This window comes from Rhinolophus ferrumequinum, chromosome 2 (assembly GCF_004115265.2).
Source record: "Rhinolophus ferrumequinum isolate MPI-CBG mRhiFer1 chromosome 2, mRhiFer1_v1.p, whole genome shotgun sequence".
Taxonomy (NCBI): Eukaryota; Metazoa; Chordata; class Mammalia; order Chiroptera; family Rhinolophidae; genus Rhinolophus; species Rhinolophus ferrumequinum.
Window position 1 is genome coordinate 33,820,925 of NC_046285.1, and position 19,293 is coordinate 33,840,217.

Sequence of the window (19,293 nt, forward strand, 5' to 3'; positions counted from 1 at the left end):
CTTCAGAATACAGACTCATTAACTCCTGGACATTTTCAATTTGCTAATCACATCGTAGAATTTGCTGTGTGTGGTTCAGGTTCAACTACATGATTCTGTTTACTTTGCAGGATAGTGTTGGCCAATTAAACTATTCTTAATAAAAAACTACCAGTCAGTAACTAAACATATTTATCTTTCTGGCCCACACTTGCTGCAATATGCAATAACAGTAATAGGTGAAAGTCACTTGTTCGTTTTCAATTCCGTTTCTTGCCCACAAAAGGATTGCATAGATCTTGCCTGATTGTTTTTAGGCCTATTTTTTATATCTAACATTCAGCATGAAACTAATTGATGGATGATAATTCTAGCTCTTGTGAATTCTTGAGTGACCCAGGGAAAGTTAATTTTGTTCTCTGGCTGATAAATTCTCTTTATGTGCAAAAAGAAGATGCCAACTGTAATGTACCTATTCAAAAGAGTTTTGAGAAATATAACTTTGAAAAGGAAATATAAAACTTTCTCAAACCCCAAGTGCTATATAAATGTTTAATTATGTTAGCACTGATTAAAAAGCCCAATAGAGATACATTAGTCTTGCTTTCAACCATCTATTCTCCCTTATTTTGCAAGAAATTCCAGATAAATAACATTGCACATTGCTCCTGATTAAACATTTATACAAATAAGCGCCTTGGTACCACTGTTTTTGATTCATGTCTGAATAGCCTAGGGCCTCGGTACTTGTGGTTAAGTTTAATTTTCTGCAAAGATAATTTGCATTTTACGTTGGAACATTTCTTCAGGGAAACGTGTAGTTCCTTTTGAGAATAATTTCAGCGCAGTCACTGATATTCTAGGTAAGTTGCTGCCAGATGTTTTATTTCATGGCCCCATATTTACTTCATAAACAAACTAACAAAAGAGTTTTGAATATTTTAGTGGGGGAGAAGGAGGGTCTGCAGTGAACGGAGAGTTGGGGATGAGACTGGACTCGACACTGTTGAGTGACAAAGAGAAGAGGGTCTCTGCTGAAGAGACTGTGGGTGAGTGAGTCAACTTGAGGGCTGGACAAAACGGAGCTTGCCAGGTAGGGGTTTTTCCCAGAGAAACAAATTGGATCTGCGCAGCTCACAGCATCTTCCCAGATGAGGACCCTCTAGGGATAGCCATCTGACTTTGAATTCTACTTTTTTAAGCTAAGGGAACCATTGAAGTCCATTTGAAATGAAATGATTTGTTTTCCTTTTAGTAACCCGTTTAGTTCCCCTTTAGGCACTGACAGACCCTCTCTAGTCTCTTCTGTGTTCCTCCAGCCCCACCACTTCTTGCCTTTGCCTAAATAACAGTGTGTTATCGTGCGCGCTGTTCCTGATTGAAAAGCTTTACCTCCCCAAGTTCTTTCTTAACAAAAAAAAAATCCTTGCTCTTTTTTTAGGCTGACAAAATAAGGCTCTATTCAGCCTATCATTTGTCAAACTTTCCAGAAGGAATGCATCAACCCTACTTTCCTTCAATAGTCCTAGAAGAGGCATGATGGTTGTTGAAAGGATTAAATGCTTTAATACTAAGTTCCTTGAATACACCGTGTTTCCCCGAGAATAAGACCTAGCTGGACGATCAGCTCTAATGCATCTTTTGGAGCAAAAAGTAATAGAAGACCTGGTCTTATTATAAGACCGGTTATAAATATAATATAAAATACAATAATATAATAATGTAATATAAAATACCAGGTCTTATATTACTTTTTGCTCCAAAAGACGCATTAGAGCTGATTTTCCGGCTAGGTCTTATTTTCGGGGAAACAGCGTTATCAAGGGCCCAATAAAAGTTAGTTCTTAAACACATACCGTAAGCACATAATACCATTCCAGTGTGATAAATTATGTACAGCATTTATTGTATTGGAATTACTAATGTGTATCTCCCATTTAACTGTAAGTGCTTTAAGGGTATAATTTTACTAAGCATGGGATTTTGCATGTACCAATCGCTTTCACAACATTCTGTTATGGTTCTTGATATACAAGTAGTTCTTCACATTGTTTTTATCTCCATTGTTCTCTTCCCACTCCATACTGGCCAGTAACAAATGATTAGAAAAATCAATTTTAGAGAACAGATGTTACTGCTGATTAGGAGTTATCAATTTTATGGTATGTCATCATTCAGCCTTTCCCAGATATGGTATTTCCTACTTGGTACCTTAATATAACTTAGACTTTCAATTCTAACACATGGGAGTAGCTTGACTATACAAGTTATCTTCAAATGATATGGTTTTGGTATTTGATAAATCATCTGGGGTGGGTACTTTGCATTATTTGGTCCACTTAGCTCTTAAATGTCTTTTGCTTAACATGAAGAAGAAAAATTACAACATAGAAATGCTCTGAAAGAAATGTTGTGTTCATTTGAAAAATAAAATACCAACTCTGCATTTAGTTAATTCATTTTATAAAATACCTTAAAAGAACAGATAAAGTACTTGAATTTACATAATAACCAGAATTGAAAAAGGATGAATAAAATATAAATTAATTGAACACATAACTATTTTGCCACATCAGACAAGTTTTAAAAAGGCATTTAAAAAAATAAAATAGTAATGGGGAAGAAAACCCTTCACTCTATTGCTGTCTTTTTCTGGAAACTTTTGCTAGAAGCACTAAAATTCCAGGTTAATAGGCAGTACCTGTATTGTTGAAAACATACTGCAATTTGCTTCCAAATCAGCTTAAGAGAAATAATCAAAATTTTAACCAGGTTAGATAGTTCAGTGCAAATTAAAGCTTCAAGTTGAAAATCTGAGAGGAAAAATAATGTCCAAACTGTAGGAAATGCTTCTGGAACTGAAAAAGAAAAAATTCACATTATGAAATCTTTGCAAGTATTCTTTTGTGTGAAATGTTAGCAAATGGGCCGTTGGAAGTTGCAATTAGGGCTCTATTATTAAGATTATTTGCAATGTGGGCAAAGGAAATGGATAGGGTCATCTTTGTGGAAAGAGTTCAAGTTAACCATAAGCACTAATCTGATTCAATTCCAGAAAATTTGGCTGGGATCTTGCAGACAACATCAAGGGGGAGAAAGTTTATGGAGATTCACTTGCTTGACTGTCATTGAGCATAAGTACTTCTACTCCCAGGACATGTTGCGGGGTGGGGGAGGTTAATGTTAGTCATGATTTGTTTTAATTATTAGGGATTATATAGCATACTGGCTTAAAAAATAATCCTATTACCCAGTCTTGAGAAACAAGAGGAATGTCTAACTTTTTGGATCACAGTGAAACCAAGTCTGGATCATTTCCAACCATTAACGGGCAGTCACTGTTATAAGTAAAAATATTTTTAATTATCTCCTTAAATTTTTTTCTTTGAGTTTGGTAAGTCATAGGTAATGGGTAGCAATGGGTTTTTCATGACAGTGTTTGATAGAGACTTTCCCTCTTTCCGTTTCATTCTGTACAAGTGTTTGATTCATTGTTTTTAATGATAAACTAATGGTTGCCATTGAGTACAAGATGCAGAGAGATTTTGGTGGAGGCTAGTAGGTGTTCTTTGCAAAATAGATTTAAAAATATTTTTCAGGTCTAAATTTATTGTATCATCGTCCTTCTAATTCTCACTGGAGAATCTTCACACATTATTTGAAAATTGAATAAGAGTGTACTGTTTTGTAACATTTGTATTTTACATCATTCCCTAATCTATTAAGTCTATCATAACAATGTTATCACAATAAAGTGGCAACTTTTGGCTTTTAGACTGTACCTGTGATCAGCAAGTCATAAAAAAGCCAAAATATACAGTGCTATTCCAACGTGACATCAGAAACTGATAAAACAAGTGAAAAACCATGATGATATAACATGGAGTTCATAAAGCAATGGAGAATTAGCCAATATAATTTTAAAATGTGTGAAAAAACAAAACAAAACAAAACTGCACTCATATCTCTAACTCACAGGGAGAACATCTAAGGCAAATTAAAAATTCCCTTCCAGGGACATTAATCAGCTCAGAATCACCTGAAGAAATTAAAACACAAGCACAAACTATCCAAGGCCTGACTCTTCAAGTACCTCGTATCATTATAGCAAAACTGTCAAGGGCATGTGTCGCTTTGCAAAGGAATGCATCGGTTCCCCTCCCAGGTCAACGTGGCAACTACACAAGTCTTGAACAGCATTACATTTCGTGGTATCTGATGGATGTTTGGTCATGTCCTTTGAAGTCCTGAAGAGAGGCTCACTATCAGATGTGTCTTTTTATATCACACTGTGTGTGAAGGAAGGAGTGGCAGAAACATGCACAACCCTGCACAAGTCCATGTTCAGAACACCTTCTGTGGGTGCAGACATTTTATACAGACCTGGTTTTGTCTCATTCCTCCACTAACTTCTCACTAGAAAAGCAAAAACTGCCTGAAAATTCTGAAGCTTTGGTGAAAACCTTCCAGGTTTTGTTCATCAGAGACTTTTACCATTGAAAGTGCAGATAAAGAATTACAAAACATTATATTGAAATCAGCTTGCGACAGTTTGTGCTTTAAAAACAGCGCCGAGCACATCATAGATGCTCAATAAATATTTGTAGATTTATTAAAAGTATTAACACGGTTTCTGAAGAACCAACCTCCATTTTGCAAAAAAGGCAAAACTATATAAATTTCTTTCACCTGACTAGATGGAGCTATGTGAAGCAATGAGAGAATCTAAAAATTAAATAGGAACTGTAATTTGATGGCAGAGAGAAAATTAAGAATTTTGCAAAACAAACATTGCCACAGTAGCGTTAGCACTTAACAGTGCATCAAAGATTTAATGTTTCTGCTGCAATATGAACTGGTTCCTAAACCTGTTAGGGACCCGAGTAACCACTCAAATAGGAAATGAACTCTATTCTACTTTGGAAGAGGTCTGACCATAATTTTATTTGAAAATTATTAATATACTTCAGGGAGACGGCCCTCTTATTCACTATCCTTAAAAGTAATGCAGGCACACGGGACCTCATTATATAACTTTAAAAGGCATTATCATGTGCAAGTGTATTTCTCCCACATCTGCAGTAGTTGCTTTCTAATATTTTAGGTTTTTACAGTCGTGACACCCCTGGGATGACAAAGATGAGAATATGGAAGATTAAAGATCCCCAAACTTACACTAAAAAGGGAAGCTCTTTTATATTATATGAAAACCCCTTACAAAAGGCAGTTCACTGGCAAAAAAAATGCTTTATACATTCAGATTTTCCCCATCTCTCAAAAGCAAATGGTTTCCAAAAAAGACTCAGTAGTGAAGGCCACACATTTTTTTTTTTTTTGCATTAGTTTGATACGTTGAAAATCAGAATCCTTAAAGCATCTTGTAAATGGGAGAAATGGAATTGGACCTGGGTGGCAGGGTGGGGGTGTGATGGGCGAGATCAAAATGAAATGAATGTGATTCAGCTGTTGATGTGGACAGCAAGGGAGTTGGTGGGAAATGTTACAGCAGACCTGACCACTCTACAAAGGGTCCGTCAAGAACACAGTACAGGTATCAAAAAAACAACAACAACAAACAAACAAACAGAAAAACCACCCAAAAAACCAAAAACAAAACTCAAAACAAACTGCAACTTTGTCAACTTGTAAACAAGGAAAAGCATTTCACAGATTCAAAGTTCAAGGGAAGTAAACGTCTTTAAATTATTTTTGTCAGTTCGACCCTGATTTAAACGTATGGCTAGCAAAAGTAAGGAAGCCGCAGTCGCTGACATCCTGAGCAAGCAGCTGTCTTCTGAGAAGCAGCCTTTCCAAGCCTCTTTCTGTCAAGATGCCACGTGAGGAGGAGACACCCTCTTTGTTGAATTCCACCGCACTTCTCTCCTTTCCATAGTCCTGGAATATTCACCGATAGCTCTACACCTGGGTGTCTATGCTCCTGGCTGCTATAGGTTTAGACGTGGGGAGACTGGAGGCGGGAAGGCAAATTCTCGGAGGATGCTCCGGGCCACTTCGACATTATTCTGGGCTATCTCTAAGGCTCTCTTCACCTCTTCAAAGGCATAACCCTCTCCCATTAGTTTTGCAATTTTTGCATCAACGTTTTCCAGTGCCGCCTCAGGCCCATGGGGTTTTCTGTGGTGGATTTCTGGTGCAGTCCTGCGGGGTCGTGGTTTAGGAGGTCTGGCTGGTGCTTGTGAACCATCTGTTTAGATTTTAAAGAGACGTATCATTTACATAATGAGATAAAAATAGACATAATAACTAGTATGACCTCATTTTATATGAAAACCTCTTTTTTGAAAATCTCTACAAATAAACCCTTTTTACATTTTTATATACTATTGTAGGGTTGGTTATATTGTCCTCATTTTAAACATTAGAAAACTGAGATAGAATGTGTTGGAAATTTGAGAAATTAACACAAATGTATCCCCAATTCCACATATTACTCTTTGAGACATATGGAATGAGATACAGAAGAAAACAATAAAACCTGTCTGAAAACGAAAGGTTTTTACCATGGCACTACAGCTCAGACTTACTTACCAGGTGGAGGAACTTTCTTGGGAAGAAACTCTGTTACAAACTCATAGATACTCCTGGCAGTACACCCGCACCAGGACCTCCAACCCACCCATGTCACCGCAGAACTGCTGAGAATGATGCTTTATAGTGTCTCTGCCTTTCTGATTTTTCAAGTTAATAATGCTGTAAAGTGATGCCTCACTGATCCCAAGGTTGGGGGAGAAAAGAAAAGAGTAGATGCTTCGAGTCTACTCTTAGTCGCTGGGCTGAACAAGAAGTGCTTTGCTCAAATTACTTTATCCAGATTCCAACACAGGAAGTTTTGCTTGAGAAAAAGCAAAGCCGGCAGAAACAAGAGCAGGGGCCAGATGGGTTCCAGATCAGTCCCCTCAGGATAATAGTGTCTCAGAGTTAAACCAAATGACACTAGTGCCCATGAATGGAGGATATCTTATTACGAGAAAAGAAAATTCATTACAGGCCATCACCCCATACACATCACCAGGTCACGGGCTAGTAACTTGAGAGGGCATTTTTATCATGGATTTCCTTATGTCTGATTTGGTGCTTTAATCTTTTTAAAAATCTAGGCTTCTGACATAAAAATAAAATGATCAAATTTATGCCATGAAATTACGTATGGATTTAAGACTATGTAGACATCAACATTTACTTAATATTTTTCTCAAGACCACAGACAAATGCCAAATGATAAATCCAAGGACACAGATAAGTATTAATAAATGAGGAAGGTGAGGCCAGAATCCAAATGCCTCCTGACTCCTGTCCCTCCCAGTCTCTGCTGCCTTGCCAAATCTCCCATTGGTTTCAGGAGATACTGTAAATGGGTATTTCCAATAATAATCAAATCTAAATCATGAAAAATTGTCGGATGCATTATTTCATGTTTTTCTAAGTATGAAATTTTTTTATGAAATGCCAACTGGTAAAAAAACATCATTCTAGTCACAATTCTAGGCAGTATGAATATACTATGCATAAAATAAAAGCATCCAGGATGAAAATGCTTTTTTACACCAAATTGGATAATAGTCTTACTTTTATTTATTTTTTTATTTCTTATAGGATAATGCCCAGTTTGGAAAAAAAATACTGTGGTAGATAAAGCTTATTAAATTATGCTCATACACAAGAACACATTAATTCCTGGTTCTTGTTAAGTCTGTATTTCTTCTTGTATTTGTAACTGAACATCTCAAATTATTATGGTCTGTTAAATTTCCTTTTTTTACCAGGTTTTGAAGTTCCATTTATTTTTCTATTAAGTATTTCCATTGTGTCATACGGAGATGGACAATAATTTATACTTTGCTTCTAATCATTTCCAAAAAACTATCAGAAATTCTAGCAAGCCTTTCCTTAATCAATTCCCACAGAATTAATACACTGAAATCTCATCTGTTCTGATTTCCGTAAGAAAAGTATCTAGACCTAAATATAAGTCTTACATTCCTTGTGATCTGCTGGAAATTTTCTGAATTTTGCTAATGTTATTTTGTTTCTGTCCAAAATACTGAGAAGGGCACATAAACGTGAAGCATGTGTGAAAAGCACGGCTATGTATACACACTACTGACATGGGAGCATACTCTGGAAGCCACACACACATCAAATATAACCGTCATGAAGTCTCAGGATTTAGAGCTTTTAGATTATTAATAAACACATGTATCTTTGATCTTGGTAGATGACACTAAAAAAGATGGCACCTATTAAAAACCCCAAAAAACATACCTACCTGTGAGGCTACTATAATTAATACTCGCCAAATGCAGTGGAATTTAGATGACTAATTTTATTTAAGAGAAAGCTGTTCTTTGCTTGGAAAAAAATAAATAGTACACATAACCTAAGTTAGCAGGGAAAAAAAACATGCATATATACACACACATTATGATCAAATCAAAATTCTACTTAGAGTAGTGAAGGCATCTCTCTCATTCTGGAACTGGTATTTTTTTTTGCATTCAAAATATATCTGAAATACCAACTAGAGAAAATGATTTAAACAACCTCTAGAAGGAATCATGACAGATTTTGAAGACATTTTTAGATATTTAAAAAAACCTTGAAGCAAAAAAAAAAACCCAAAACCTTCTTGAAGCAAAGATTTATTTTTTTGATAGATTCCTCCTTTAAATCCAGAATTCATAGATCTTAGCTCATTTAATTTTAGTCCTCATTGCCCTAATTCAAAATCTATTTCCACCAAAATGATGCTAAGATCTCTACAGAATCTTGCAAGTGCTCAGAAGTTGAACTGTATCATGTATTAGAGCTTGCAAATGGAAGTAAAATGGAATCTGTGTTGTAACTTTTGCCACCAATTATATATAAATTTCTTACATATCACTGAATATTTAATTTGGAATATGTTAACTTTTTTGTTAGATTGTTTTGGTCAGATGCATCTCAGTTTGGCTACTAAGATTTTCAGGGACTGTGAGATAAGCAATTTACTTTTAGTATTCTCACTCTCCAAATCTCCTTTTTTATTTCCATTTTTAGAGGTATTCATCCTGTCTCAGGAAGTATGCAAATTAATTCATGGTATGCTCAGTGTGTGTGCTGAGACCATTAAAAAGAAAGGACAATGAATTCATAGTGATAACTACTATGCTCAAAACAGCAATTACTGTAAATGAAGAGGTATGTCTGAGAAGTCTGGAAGAGGAAAAAACATGGAATTTGTTGTTAGTGCCAATTCTATAGAAAGTGTTTAAGCAAGATATTAACAAGCAAGATGTTAAAAGCTGAATAATGAAGCCATTTTAAAGAAAAACAAAAACATTTGCATGCTGATCATTATAGCAAATAGCTTAAAACCAAACCCTCTTTGTAAACATGTCTTCCCAAAGTTCATGAGGCAGCCTTCACTGTCCCTATTAGTTCTTTCTCCGTGTCTAAAAGTAGGAGACACCACTTCCTTATTCACTTTAGAACGTGGGAACTAGAAGGCAGCAATGAAACAACATAAAACTATTTCATAGTTCCCCCAAAGTTATTATATTGTCGTTTTGGAATACATCGGCATGACTACGGAATTTTACCAGCTCTATGGGAATTTCTGTACCTGACCAAATGTCATCCTTAAAAACACTGGAAGGGCATGTATTTATTCTAGTATTTTTAAACTCCTATGATCAAAGGCAACGACACCAAAATAAGTACATGTTAATATAAATAGCACATTTTCCTGGAGCACCAGTTTTACTCAAGGGTGTGAGAATGCTAATATTTTTTAATATTGAAATGAACACAGGCATACTGAGGAATATGATGCAAAATTTGCATACATTTTTGAGATTACACAGACTTCGAAGCAATTTCACACCTGTGATTGTACACTTTTAGTTAAAGCCTTAGTCCCTGTGTTGTTAACTCTGGTGTGGAGAAAGATTTGAAAAGTGCTGGTTTAAGGGTAAATCTGGACGCAATTTTCATTTTCTGAACTTTAAAGAGCAGAGACATAAAGTCATAGGTGGCATGGGAATCAGCCTGCTGAAAGCATGCTTACAATAATGCCTCGAGTGACTACTTTATGCAATGCATTCTAAATGAGGGCAGTATCATCCCCACAGGTCCATGACGGACAAAAAAGATCTTAAATGTTACCAGGTTTGTGGCTCTCTTAAGGGCCACAGAGATATGTAGTATATGTGTGGCATTCAACTTTCATTGTTGCAGGGGGGCAGGATTGAATAGCGGAAACAAGGTCTAAAAAGGCCCTTAGGCGGACTATGATTTAAAAAAAGAAAAAGAAAGAAAAAGGTGAGACACACTGCTGTCTGTCTGCATCTCCAGGAGTGGAAGGCACTTCCACTGCACTGGCTACCAACTATTTTACCACAAGAGGTCCTTACCGTGTTTCCCAGAAAATAAGACCTAACCGGATAATCAGCTCTAATGCGTCTTTTGAAGCAAAAATTAATATAAGACCCGGTCTTATTTTACTATAAGACCTGGTATAATATAATATAATATAATATAATATAATACATAATATAATATAATATAATATACCAGGTCTTATATTAATTTTTGCTCCAAAAGACGTATTAGAGCTGATTGTCCAGCTAGGTCTTATATTTGGGGAAACATGGTATTACTTCCTTCGTTATCTAACGTTTGATGGGTTTTATTTATTGATTTTTTTAGTCCCTATTTTGAAAGATGTGTCTAATAAGCTAATGTCATCATACTGATGAATACATTTTCCTATTTCTATTAATGTTTATTAAGTCTTATTTATAATAGCTACAACACCAAGTTTCTATATTTCTAGACAAAAGCAAAGGTATTTCATGTGTTAGTTTTCTTGTATATAAAGTTAGGGTTTCTGTTAGACTTTTAAAATATTAAATAGTATTTGAGAATACATAAAAATGATGGATTATACCATCATTTAAAATTACATTTATTTAAAAAATTTAATGACGTAAGGTAGTTCCCATACTATGTTAAATGGAATGGAGACAGGATTGACACACTGAAGAGAAAACATCAGAAGGAGGTACTGTAAAGTGGCAATAATGCTCCTTATTGATGACAGGGTTAGAGGTGGCTTCCCCCCCACCCCATTCTTTTTATTCTACAATGTGTATGTACTACTTACATACTTAGAAAAAAAATTTGCCTTAGATTCCCTCTCCTAGTCTTACAGGTCTGAGCAGCTCAAGGATCTAAGACGGAGAAACAGATTGATTTTGCTGCTATAAAGAGTATAGAAAGCACATAGTGAGTGGATTCCTAATGTCAGGTGAAAAATGATCAGAATCCAGGTTTTGAGATCTCTAGTACAGTTTCACAATTCTAATAACCTCTCCCATCACTTTGTCATTGGAACTATTCCTTTCCTACTGTCTTTATTTGATTTTATCATTGGGCATCTCCAAAATCAGTTTAGCAATCATTGTTAAATGCATGTACAATTAAGAAAAACATTTTTTCAATTACAATTGACATTCAATATTATATTAGTTTCAGGTGTACAACATAGTGATTAGAAATTTATGTAACTTACAAAGTGATCAACCAGACAAGTATGATACACATCTGACAATATACATAGTTATAACAGCTCACCAACCACCTCCTATCTGAAAACCATCAATTTGTTCCCTGTATCTATGAGTTTGCTGCTGTTTGTTTGTTGTTTGTTTTTTAGATTCCACGTGTAAGTGAAATAATATGTATTTGTGTTTCTCTGACTTATTTCACTTAACGTAATACTGTCTAGGTCCATCCATGTCACAAATGGCAAGGTTTTATTCTTTTTCTGGCCGAGTAATATTTCATTGTATATATGTGCCAAATCTTCTTTATCAATTCCTATACTGATGGACACTTAGGTTGTTTCCATATCTTGGCTACTGTAAATGATGCTGCAATGAATATAGGGGTGCACATATATTTTCAAATTAGTGTTTTGGATTTCTCCGGACAAATACTCAGAAGTGGGATTGTTGGGTCATATGGTAGTTCCATTTTTAAGTTTTTGAGGAACCTCCATACTATTTTCCATAGTGGCTGCAGCAGTTTACAATCCAGCAGTACATAAGGGTTCCCTTTTCTCCACATCCTTACCAAAAGTTGTTATTTGTTAATTTATTGATGATAGCCATTCTTACAGGTGTGAGGTGATATCTCATTGTGGTTTTAATTGGCATTTCCCTGACGATTAGTGATGTTGAGCTTCCTTTCATGTGTCTAGTGGCCATCTGTAGTTCTCTTTGGAGAAATGTCTATTCACGTCCTCTGCCCATTTTTTAAAAATCAGATTGTTTGTTCTTTCGGTATTAACTTGTATGAATTCTTTACATATTTTGGATATTAACCCCTTATCAGATGGATCATTGGCGAGTATCTTCTCCCATTCAGTAGGTTGTTCATTTTTTTGATGGTTTCCTTCACTGTGCAGAAACCTTTTAGTTTGATGTAGTCCTATTTGTTTATTTTTTTGTTTCCCTAGCCCGAGGAGACTATTAAAAAAAAAACAATTACTAAGAGCAGTGTCAAAGAGTTTACTATCTATGTTTTCTTCTAGGAGTTTTATGGTTTCAGGTCTTATATTTAAGTCTTAAATCCATCTATTAAATATACAAGAGTGTACTGTAGTATATGGTGTAGAAATTGATCCAGTTTCATTCTTTTGTATGTATCTATTTGGTTTCCCCAACACCATTTATTGAAGAGACTGTCTTTGCCCCATTGTATATTCATGTCTCCTTTCTCACAGATTAATTGACCATATAGGTGTGGGTTTATTTCTGGGCTCTCTTTTCAGTTCCATTGACCTATGTGTTTATTTTTATGCCCGTATCATGCTGTTTTGTTATACTGCAGAGTTTGCTATCAGATAGCATGATGTCTCCAACTTTGTTCTTTTTTTTCCCCCGGGTCTGTGTCTTTTGTGCTTCCATATAAATTTGAGGAGTATCTGTTCTAGTTCTGTGAAAAATGTCATTGGTATTTTGAAAGAGATTGCACTGAATTGGTCAATTGCTTTAGGTAGTATGGACATTTTAACAATATTAATTCTTCCCATCCATTAGCACAGTACATGCTTCCATTTATTTGTATCTTCAATTTCTTTCTTCAGTGTCTTACAGTCTTCTGAGTACAGGTCATGGTTAAATTTATTCCTAGGTACCTTGTTTTTGATGCAATTGTAAATGGGATTGTTTTCCTAAATTCTCTTTCTGATAGTTAATTATTGGTGTATAAAAATGCAACAGATTTCTGAATATTCATTTTGTATTCTGATACTTTACTGAACTTATTTACTATTTCTAATAGGTTTTGGTGGAATCTTGAGGGTTCTCTATATAGAGTATCATTTCATTTGCAAATGACAGTTTTACCTCTTCTCCAATTTGGATGTCAATTTCTTGTCAGATTGCTGGGAGTAGGACTTCCAATACTACGTTGAATAAAGGTGGCAGTGGGCATCCTAGTTTTGTGCTTGATCTTAAGAGAAAAAGCTTTCATCTTTTCACTGTTGAATACATGTTAGCTGTGGATTTGTATATATGCCTTTATTATGTTGAGGTATGTTCTCTCTATCCCCACTTTGCTGAGAGTTTTTGTTAAGAAAGTATGTTGGATTTTGTCAAATGCTTTTTCTGTATCTATTGATATCATCATCTGATTTTTATCCTTCGTTTTTATTACTTGGTGTATCATGATTTGTGGATATTAAATCAGCCTTGCATGCCAAGAATAAATCCCACTTGATCATGGTGTATGATTATTTCAATGTACTGTTGGATGCAGTTTGCTAATATTTTGTTGAGGATTTTTACATTAATGTTCATCTGGTATATGGGCCTGTAATTTTTTTTTTTCTTTTTGTTCAGTGTCTTTGTCTGGTTTTGGTATGAGGGTAAGGCTGGCCTCATAAATGAGTTTGGGAGCCTTCCCTCTTCAATTTTTTAGAATAGTTTGAGAAGAATAGGTATTTATTATTCATTGAATGTTTGGTAAAATCTACCTGTGAACCATTGGGTCCAGCTTTGTTGGGATTTTTTTGATTACTGATTCAATTCTGTTAAGAGTTACTGGTCTGTTCAGATTTTCTGTTTCTTCCTGATTCAGCCTTGGAAGATTCTGTTTCTAGAATTTATCCATTTCTTCCAGGTTGTCCAATATGTTGGCATATAATTAACTGTTCACAGTATTTTCTGATAATCCTTTGTGTTTCTGTAGTGTCAGTTGTCACTTCTTTTCATTTCTCATTTTATTTATTTGGAACCTCTCTCTATTTTTCTTGATGAGTCTGACTAAGGTGTATCAATTTCATTAGTCTTTTCAAAGAACAAGTCTTGGTTTCATTCATCTTTACTGTTTTTTTTTTTTTTTTTAAAGACTCATTTATTTCTACTCTGATCTTTAATATTTCTTTCCTTCTGCTCACTTTGGGCTTTGTTTGGTCTTTTTTTCTAGTTCTTTTAGGTAGGTGTAAGGTTAGATTAGGATTTTTTTCTTGAGGTAGGCCTGTATTGCTATGAATTTCTCTCCAAAACCGCTTTGGGTGTGTTCCATCGATTTTGGGTTGTTGTGTTTTCATTTTCATTTGTCTCCAGGTATCTATTGAGTTCTTCCTTGATCCCATTGTTAACCCATTCATTGCTTAGTAGCACATTATTTATCCTCCACAAGTTTGTATATTTTTCAGTTTTCTTTTTGTAACTGAATTTTACTTTCATACCATTGTGATCAAAGAAGATGCTTGATGGGATTTCAGTCTTCTTAAAATTATTGAGACTTGTTTTGTGACCTAACATGTGGTCTATCCTAGAAAAGGGTCTGTGTGCACTTGAAAAAAAAAATGTATATTCTGCTTCTTTGGGGTAAAATGTCCTAAAATGATCAATTAAGTCCTCTGTTCTAATGTGTCATTTAAGGACACTTTCTCCTTGTTGATTTTTTGTCTGCATGATTTGTCCATTGATGTCGAAGAGGTGTTAAAGTCCCTATTACTCTTTTACTGTGGCTCTCTCCCTTATGGCCATCAATATTTGCTTTATATATTCAGGTATTCTATTCCTATGTTGGGTTACATCCTCTTATTGGATTGATTCCCTTATCACTATGAAATGCCCTACTTTGTCTCTTGCTATAGCCATTGTTTTCAAGTCTATTTTGTCTGATACAAGTATTGACATTCCAGCTTGTTTTTCATTTCCATTCGAATGAAATATCTTTTTCCATCTCTTTCAATCTGTGTGTGTTTTTTCATTTGAAGTGGCTCCCTTATAGGCAGCATACTCTTATGTACGGATCCTGTTATTTTTATCCATTCAGCCACCCTGTGTCTTTGGAGTGGAGCATTTAGTCTATTCACATTAAATTTATTGACAGTTATTGCTATTTTATTGTTTTCTGATTGTTTTTGTAGTTCTTTTCTGTTCTTTTCTTCTTTTTTTTTTTATGTTGATGACTTTCTATAATGTGTTTGGATTCCTTTATCTGTATTTCTTGTGTATTTCTTGTAGATTTTTGGTTGGTGGTTAGCACATGCTTCGTATGTGAAGCTACGGTTCTAGCAGTTTAAGTTGATGGTTGCTTAAGTTTGAAGAGAGTCTAAAATCGCTACCATTTTTACAAACCCTCTCCATGTCTGTTTTATTATTTTTTACTTTTTTGTGTATGTGTGTTTGTATCACTTAATTTATTGTTGTAATTCGACACGATCTTCCTACTTTTGTCATTTAACTTTTGCACTAGCTTTATAGTTGGTTAATCCACTGCTTTCATTAGGTGAGAATTTGTCAGTGAGAAATTTTTTCCTTTCCTATATGTTCTTATTCCTATTTCTGATCTCTTCTACTTAAAGAAGTCCCTTTAACATTTCTTGTAATAATGGTTTAATGGTGATGAACCTTTTTAGCTTTTACTTGTCTGGGAAACTATTTATCTCTCCTTTGGTTCTATAATAAATGACAGCCTTGCTGGGTAGAGTAATCTTTGTTATAGGCCTTTGCTGTTTTATACTTTGAATATTTTGTGTCACTCCCTTCTGTCCTGCAAACTTTGCTGAAAAATCAGCTGACAGTTATATATGAGGAGCTCCCATAAGACTAATTGCTTTTCTCTTGCTACTTTTAACATTCTGTCTTTGTCTTTAATCTTTGGCATTTTCATTATGATGTATCTTGTTGTGGGCCTTTTTTGATTTATCTGCACTTGCTAGTTACACTTTATATAAATTGTTATGTAAAACTTATATATATAGAGATAATATATATATTTAAAATACTTAGCATAGCATTTGGCCCACAGTATGTGCTTAACCAATTTTAAAAATGATTATTTTCTACATAATCTCTAAACTTATTTAGTATTTAAGTGATAACACTTGGGATGGACATCAAGAGTCTTAGAATACTGATTTTCTCAACTATGTCTGAGAATTAAAAAAAACAAATTTAACTGATGAAAAGAAATCTCAAACACATTATCGTTATGACTTTGTTATTCTAAGTTGGATCAATTGATTTGAAACTCATTTGTGTCATAAACTTGAATTGTTGCCACTATGGATACACTATCTAATTTTAGAAGGACATGTTTCAATACATACTTTTCACTAAATTACAAATAAATACATAAATCCTCACATATACTGTGGCAAGAAAAAACATTTCAGGTAATTGAACTTGAAAACTATAACAGGGTAATTTCCTTTGTTGAAACACAAAATCTTAAAACATCATGTCAGGAATACAGCACCCAATTCCAACCTTTGTGTGAAGTGAATCTATGATTTCCAATTGAGATCTCAATGGAGATAACTATAGAATATGTGGTATTAATATAAAGTTCATTCAATACTCAATTACTTTTCCTTTAAACTAGTAAAGAAAAAGCAGTACTGGAATTAATTGCTTTTATACTGAGGCCTCCCTTATTTTGTCAGTGTATTTGGCAATAAGATCTTTTATCAATTACAAGCACAGTTAATACAAGTTATGTGCTAAAATTCTAGCTGAAAGTTTAGCATTATTCTCAAGTGTTACCTTGAACTGCCCCTCTAAATACTATGCATATGAAAAGTCTCAAGCACTAAGGGTGCACTTCACCAGCATGAGCACACACACGTACACATCATCATTATGACTGTTATTCGACTAGAAGCTGGATTCCCTGGGTTTCTAAAGAATAGTATTCAAACTGTAGTACATTATATCTTACAACAAGAAAGAGAAAACCTAACTGTAAAATTTGTAAAAACCCAAAATTAGGTAGTAATAGACATGAACACCATGTGAACAGTATATTCATGTGAAGAAATAAGCAGATTACCAGCAAAAAATGCCCCATATACAGATATATGTAAATCCACCTATTTCTGATTATCATTATGATATATTCATATCATTAAATATCAATTATCACATCTAAAAAACTTTTTTGGGGAGAGGATTAAACATTTGGAAGGGTCTTTGTATATGTAGATACATATACATGTACACATCCTTCTTAGATAAGAGGATAAGGAAAGTATATTTAAATCAAATTATATTTTTAAATTATTTAGAAAGTCTTTTCATAGAAAGTTGATAAATAAGTCTCTATCAGTCATTTAGATCATAATAAAACCAAGAGAAATTGAATTTATAATGTTCAGTAATTTTATCAGAATCCTCAAGGGCCATCTTAAAAACGCCTTAATATTAGGTTGGTGCAAAATTAATTGTGGTTTTTGCAATTTTTAACCTGTTAAACTGCAATTACTTTTGCACCAACCAATAAAAACACATTACTGCAAAATAGGGCTATCAGAATCCTAAAGGCACATAGCATCTGCTCTCAAGTTTTTGATGGAAAGACCTAATCCAGAAGGCAAACCCAGTCCCTCTGCTGGTGTGAAATAAACGAGTGGGCAGCTTGGGAGCCCTGGGAGCTTCATGCATGTGAGCAAATATCTTGTTGGAAAAAGTATCTTATTTTCTGTGGTTTGACTGTGTTTGTAAAGATAGTTCAGGGAGTAGGTTGAAATAAATATTTGATGTTACAGTTAGTTAAAGGTCTCCAAGTAATAATCGGGACTATTTTATCACTCAAGTAAAAGCCAGTTCAGGTTTCTGGTAAATGCCTATTTGGGAATATTTCAACAAGGTCTGTGACTCAAGGTTTGTCCTTAAAATTTCCAGTGTAATGCTAAATCGGAATTCCTACCACTTGAAATCATATGTGAATGATGTTCCTCTGGGCTCTACAGCATCCACATATTACGAAGCGAACTGTAAAGAAGCTGTGAAAATAGAGCATTTTGGCCACAACTCTTCCCATAACTTGTTTCCCATAATTTTCACTAGTATATGAGTATATGTTTCTTTTAATCCAGAGTTTTTGGTACTGAATATTATTTTAAATCAGTCATGGTACTCTCCTTAAAGTTGTATTTTAACATTATTTTCTTAAGGGATTTGCTTCCTTCATTTACAAAGAGACTGTCAGATATTGTCTCTCCATCTTGACTTTCACATTTTTTTATCAACCTGGAATTCTATCCTTTTGACTTGAACTACAGTATTTCAATGGCTACCCAAGGAAATCCTGGAATGACTAGAAGTAAACTGGTAAGATGGCATGGACCAAAATTTGAAAAGGCCAATAAAATTTTCTATGCTTTCCTGAGAAAATGTTAAAACTTATAAAACTATAGAGGGATTTCAGCATCTCCCATGCATGTCATCAAGTATCTAAGAACTACTGTGTTGAGAATTCTGAAAACAGCTCATTATTTTGATTCAGAAGTTACAAGACATAGGGGTATCACTATTAACAACTCTTCTGCGAACTGAGCTTTGAGTCTAAAAATAAAAAACAAAAATCTTGAAATGGTAAAAATAATCTGCATAGGAAAAACTTCTGATGTTTACAATTATGAGATGAAATACTGTTCCTATTGCTCAAAAGATGTCTATGTTCAGCGTAACACACACATCAGTAACTCTTCTTTCCTTCTACTCATCCAAGAAACATGTTTAGGCATTTTTCTAGGCATAGTGTCTAGGCATTTTCCTAGACACATGGGGATACAGCAGCGAACCAAACAACAGTCTTACCTTCAAAGCATTAATACTCTAGCAGAAGAGATAGACAATCAAGCAAACAAGTGAATGAATTTTCAGGCAGCAGTGCAGGCTGTACAGAAAACTAAAGCCCAAGAAGGGGAAGGAACGTAACTGTGTAAGGTGATGGGGATGCTAGTTTAGATATGGTGGTCAGGTAAGGCCTGCTGAAGAAGCAGAGCAG

General features: G+C 34.7%; 1 protein-coding gene across 1 annotated transcript in view; it reads right to left on the reverse strand.

Annotated features, from left to right (window-relative positions):
• Window positions 1–1,909: 1,909 nt before the first annotated feature.
• Window positions 1,910–19,293, reverse strand: part of CBLB (Cbl proto-oncogene B) — a 210,583-nt gene continuing 193,199 nt past the window's right edge. The window contains 1 exon segment of the mRNA XM_033131542.1: window positions 1,910–6,184. Within this exon segment, the coding sequence (XP_032987433.1) occupies window positions 5,925–6,184 (260 nt within the window). The 3' untranslated portion in view covers window positions 1,910–5,924.